The sequence below is a fragment of the Setaria italica genome, chromosome VIII (assembly GCF_000263155.2).
Source record: "Setaria italica strain Yugu1 chromosome VIII, Setaria_italica_v2.0, whole genome shotgun sequence".
NCBI lineage: Eukaryota > Viridiplantae > Streptophyta > Magnoliopsida > Poales > Poaceae > Setaria > Setaria italica.
In genome coordinates this window covers 6,685,768-6,691,399 of record NC_028457.1, presented here as the reverse complement: position 1 = coordinate 6,691,399, position 5,632 = coordinate 6,685,768, and the positions used below count along the sequence as shown (strand labels likewise).

General features: G+C 41.1%; 1 protein-coding gene across 1 annotated transcript; it reads left to right on the top strand.

Moving 5' to 3' along the window:
• Positions 1-4,899, top strand: LOC101778213 (probable magnesium transporter NIPA4). Its single transcript, XM_004978867.4, has 9 exons — positions 1-318; positions 1,316-1,372; positions 1,990-2,080; positions 2,176-2,336; positions 2,440-2,567; positions 2,696-2,833; positions 3,428-3,520; positions 3,968-4,073; positions 4,153-4,899. Exons 1-9 carry the CDS (start codon positions 147-149, stop codon positions 4,338-4,340), a joined length of 1,134 nt encoding a protein of 377 aa, XP_004978924.1. The 5' UTR covers positions 1-146; the 3' UTR covers positions 4,341-4,899.
• Positions 4,900-5,632: the final 733 nt, after the last annotated feature.

Sequence of the window (5,632 nt, the reverse complement as noted above, 5' to 3'; positions counted from 1 at the left end):
GGCCCTTTCCCTCCCGCTTCCGACCTCCCCCCCTCTCCTCGCCCCACTCCCCATGACGGCGACGGCGGCGGCGGCGGAGGCGTAGGAGACGGAACCAGCGGGGCTGTAGCAGTGCGGGAACCGCGGGGTTTTGCCTGGGGAAGTGGATGGCGGCGCCGGCGTCCCCGGCGGCGGCGGCGGCCGGGCGCGGTGGGGCCATGTCGTCGGACAACGCCAAGGGCCTGGTCCTGGCGGTGTCGTCCAGCGCCTTCATAGGGGCCAGCTTCATCGTCAAGAAGATGGGGCTCAGGAGGGCCGCCGACTCCGGCGTCCGCGCGGGTGAGTGAGGTGCCCCTGTTCGCCGCGTCGTCCGTCGGAGGATGCCCGCTCTCCTGTCTGGATCTCCCTCCCCGTCGGTGGGTGGGTGGGTGGGTTGGGTTGGTTGGTTCGCACGACGGCGAGGTGCGGACGAGTTGTGCTGTTGGCCTGTTGCCAGCCATGTGGTTGCTTCGCTGGATACTGGAATCGGGTTGAAGCTCTGAAATTGATTTCTTGTTTTTTTTTTGGGTTTTCCCTTTTGCCACGCGGTTTCGGGTGGGTGTTCTTGCTTTGGTTGGTGAGAGGGATCTGCGCGCGGTTGAAAAATAATGTGGTAGGCTGTTCTTGTCGGCGGTAAACTGGAGTTCAGTTGAGTCCAGTTTGGGGATTCTGATCCGAGTTTTCTTTTCCTGAAGCTTTTCCTTTTCTTGATTTAGTTTCTCAGAGGAGCCTAGTTGACTCCGAAGAGGTCAATTTCATTCTCTGTGGTAGATTTGGTTGCGTGGAAAATTGACCAGCTTGATAGCAAAGCCTCATGGAGTCAGCCACTGAATTTAGTCAAAGATGGTTCATGCTTCTTTGCATTGCAATTGGGTGGATGGATTGATTCTCTTCTGCGTGGTGGAAAAAAGATTGCAATGATTTGACGGCGTGGGCAATATCTTGGAGACTTGGGGTCTGCGCTGATGCAAAAAAGTTTGCTTGCAAAAGTAGTCCAATGAAGTCAAGGCTATTTCCTTCGGCTCTTCAGTTGCAACTTGCAAAGGGGGTCAATTAAGTAAAAAATGAAACTGAGTTTGTCTGTCACTTTTGTTTTACATTCCTTTATAAGGAAAGAGCTGAGTGAGTCCGAGTTTGCAATGTGCCAGAGAATGTTTGGTTAACAGTTTGTGCATTGCATACTGAGTCTGATAAATTTACTGATATCCTTCTTCTGTATTTCAAAAATAATGTCGTTATGCTTTCCACATTGTTTTTGTGCGCACTGTAATTAGATGTTTTTGTCTACATAAACCAGGATATGGAGGATTTTCTTACTTAATGGAGCCTCTTTGGTGGATAGGCATGATTTCTAGTAAGCCCTCTTTCCGTCCCAATTTGACCTTGTTTATTACGATACTCTGTTTCCTCTGTCACTTGTATGTATATATTTGTGTTCTGTTTGAACATTTTCCGTTATTTTTGTTGATCTAGTTGGCTCTCACCCTGTCATCTAACACTGTCCATGTTGATATTCCGCACAGAAGAATGATTGCAGAAACGATCGTGTTGAGAATGAGATAGATGCTGCCAGTTTGTATTAGGCCACTAGGGAGAGTAACAGTTCATTCATAAAGCAGCTTTTGATAGTTTCATATATGCCAGTGGATAATAGTAATATAGTTGGAGTAATGGACCAGCACTGGGCCATGAAAAATGCTAGCAAAGTTGAGAACTTGAGATCGTATCATCTGAATGAGATACTTCATTATTAACACTGTTTGAGGCTATTTGATCTTCCTGAGTATTCTTTGTAAAATCTTTGTTGAGCTTTATTCATAGGAAATGGATGGATTGAGATTCTATAGTTTAGCTATGTGCTTTTTCCTTAGCAAAGTTACTGCTTCAATCTTGTTTAGGAGAACATGTTACTGAAACTTTCAGAATGAAAGAATCTTGAAAAATGTTTACTTACATGTCTTTTGTGCACAGTGATTGTAGGTGAAATTGCTAATTTTGCTGCTTACGCATTTGCTCCTGCTATCCTTGTCACTCCTCTTGGCGCACTCAGTATAATCATCAGGTACATTTAGAAGATTACATGTCAAACTTACTAGAATTGTGCTTTTCCTAACTAGTTATTTAATTGAGATGACAATCTTTTTGTAATTTCTGCAGTGCTGCACTTGCACATGTCATTCTACAGGAGAAACTGCACACATTTGGTATACTTGGTTGTGTTCTCTGTGTTGTTGGATCCATCACAATTGTACTCCATGCTCCACAGGAGCGGGACATTGATTCTGTAAAGGAAGTTTGGGATCTTGCAACTGAACCAGGTATTTGCTACACTGATTAGTACCTGGCTGTTCACATTATGATCATTACAATCTTATTACAATTCTCATGGGCTAGATTTATTCATTATTGGTTTCTTTGCAGGTTTCCTTTGCTATGCGGCTATAGTAGTTGCAGCAGCCTTAGTGCTTATATATTTTGTTGTCCCTCATCATGGGCAAACAAACATAATGGTGTACATTGGAGTGTGTTCACTTCTGGGATCACTCACGGTATTGCCCCCCCACCCCACCCACCACACACACACACATACATATAGGTTAAGCACAATCTTTTTGATGTCTCTACTGGGATTTCACACTGAATTCCATTTTCTATCTGATAGTAAGAATTTTTGCAGGTTATGAGTGTAAGAGCTCTTGGAATTGCCTTGAAGCTAACATTCTCAGGAACAAACCAATTATTCTATCCTCAGACTTGGGCTTTTGCTCTAATTGTGGCCACCTGTGTGAGCACCCAGATTAACTATCTAAATAAGGTAATCATTCTGTTTTGCCGCTCCTACTATTGTCGTAGATTGTTGGTTGACAGTTACTCTGAAAAGATTATTGTCATCCACTATTGCTGCCCTTTCCAGAAACATGGAAAAAAATACAAGTTCCATATGTTGCTGGCTTAGCAGCTTGCATTTCATTATTGCCATCTAAATGTCTTTCTAGCATATATGCGTCTAACCCAATGGAAATTTAGGCATTTAGCCTCGTAAGCTTCCACATTGCTTAGCTCCAGTTCTCATTCTTGAGAGTGTACAATGGATACTAGATATATAAACATTTGAAGTGATTCATTGACATAAGATCAATTTTTGATACAATAGATGAATGGCTTTTGAATTAGCACTGGACCTTCAAACAACTTGTCAACTTATTACATTGTCTGTCTCCAGAAGGATACATACTACATGAAGCGGATAACATTAATTATGCATGCAGCTTATTTATAATCTGTGCTATGTGTTTGAACTTTGAACTGTCACTTGCAGTTCTTATCAAACTGATCTTCTAATATTTTAAAATATGGTTAATAAATTTCTTGCAAGCTAAGTTAGTGTGTTTTCCTATTTGAATTGCAGGCTCTGGATACCTTTAATACAGCAGTGGTCTCACCAATATATTACGTGATGTTTACATCACTAACAATAATAGCCAGTGTGATAATGTTCAAGGTAATCCATTGTATTACTTTTGTGAGAAGCAATGCACATTTTTTGGTGGAGAAAGTGATAAAATTTAGGCTTGCTGTTTGATTCTATTCTTTATCCGCCTATATCTTGTTCTCAAGTTGTCTTGTGGGGGTTGTTTACTAGAAAATATATCTCAGAATAATAGGCATTTGGGCCTCTAGCATAATGCTAACAGAATTTCGCACGTTAGTGGCTTAACTTTGCCAAATGAAAGCTCCAAGGCTTTGTAATTTGTTCAGAAAGAATTCTACCTACATATACTTGCTGTTGAAGTTGTGCACCTGTGCTGGTTCTATCTATGTATTGACTCAAGTATTTGCTTCTGTAATTGTTATATATGCATGGTGATTGTGCCTTTTATGTTGAATTATCTACCTCACAAAAAGTATACCTTTTAAGTTTATCATCGGTTTGTTTCTTGATGTGCAGGATTGGGACCATCAAAATCCAACACAAATTGTTACAGAGATGTGTGGTTTCCTGACTATCCTTTCTGGGACATTTCTTCTTCACAAGACAAAGGACATGGCTGACAGTATGTCGTAATTCATGCAATTTTCATGCATTCCTTGAGAACGTTTTGTTTTGTCTGTTGAGATTTTCTTTTCAAACAGGTCCTGGACAATCTTTGTCCACACGACGAAAGCATGATAGACAGAATGGGTTTGCCATTGAAGTCATGCCACTAAAATGTCAAGATTCTGTGGATGATGAGACCTTGACGTTGTCACTTCCCAAGGTTGGCAATGGCTACCTAAAGGAAGGGCGCCCTCTTAGATACAAAGACTCGAGTATCGTCTGATGGATAATTCTTCGCCAACATTTGGCAGGATATCTTGGGAATCTTTTTGCTCACAATGATCAGACATGATTGATTGGTGTAGAACTGGAGTTGGAGGTTTTACCTCAACCTGACCTTGGATCGATTGGTATCACAGATTATAAGTTGTCAACTCTGCCTTGCCTGTTTCTGGATGATGATTTTTGCTAAGGAGCAACCCAGAAGGATGCCACATTCAGGCCAAATAAGTGTTTGTCATCAAGGAATACCAGTTCTGGAAAAGCATTTGATGAAGTGTATTTAGACACAGTGGTGTCATTTACTATACTTTTTTTTTCTCATTTTAGGAAGTCACCTGTTAGCTGCAACGTGATCTTATGCGATTTCTAGGAAGACGCTATATAGAAATGCCAGGCTCCATTTTTTTTACCTGTAATTACCTCATAATTGCTGCCTAGTTGTCAATGTGTATACTGAGTCTGTGTAAGTATCAATTCACACTTTTGATAAGCGAGCCCTTCTGATAAACATTTGATCATTCTAATTCTCATGTCTCACATTGCAAAATATTTTTTGATTACGCCTCATTGTGCCATCCTTTTGTTCTTAATGTTTAGAATGCAATTTTCAGAACCATTAATGAAGATTAAAGATACTGCTTAAAGAGTGTGATTCAAACAGGAAGTTGTGCTTGAATAGTTATAAGCATACATTGATTGTTTCCAGCGTGCAGTGGTTGCCATTCTTTATAAGTTTTCAGGATATCTGATTGCAGAAAGCCAGAAAGCAAGGGAAGTTGTTAAAGGGAGGACATATACTTCGATTCTTCTACTACTACAGTTATCTATTCAAGGTAAAAGCATTGTTCTATGAATTGTTTTGTTTTTTGTTGCTCCATGTTGCTACTATATTATTTGCTCCAAGTTGATGACTCCGTTTTAGGTTCTACCTTTCTTCTTGTTCACAAAAGCTGTCAAACTTATTCTGAAAGAGTCCCGTGCAAACAGTTCCTTGTGAAAAGTTTTGCTCAACGTGGTCACTCACTGACTATTGCGGTGGATGTAACTGGGGGGTGGGGGGGTGGGGGGGGGGGGGGGATAGAGTATATACCCCCTGTGTATTTCCAACCAAAGATGTCATGCAGCCATGCTGATTAAATTCATGATTTGACCATACGATGCTACAGTAAATATGTGCTAATCATGGATAAGTTAGGCTTCTAAATTTATCTCGGGATCATCCTTCATTTATGCAATTGAAAGTGTCATTTAGCTATTTTTAACGCTCAATCACTATCGAATATACGATGTGAT

Bases quoted from the DNA above. Each gene is read 5' to 3' on its own strand.
- LOC101778213 (XM_004978867.4), top strand. From the start codon at position 147: ATGGCGGCGCCGGCGTCCCCGGCGGCGGCGGCGGCCGGGCGCGGTGGG. The intron at 2,081-2,175 runs GTACATTTAGAA...TAATTTCTGCAG, and splicing joins GCACTCAGTATAATCATCAG to TGCTGCACTTGCACATGTCA. The intron at 2,568-2,695 runs GTATTGCCCCCC...GAATTTTTGCAG, and splicing joins CACTTCTGGGATCACTCACG to GTTATGAGTGTAAGAGCTCT.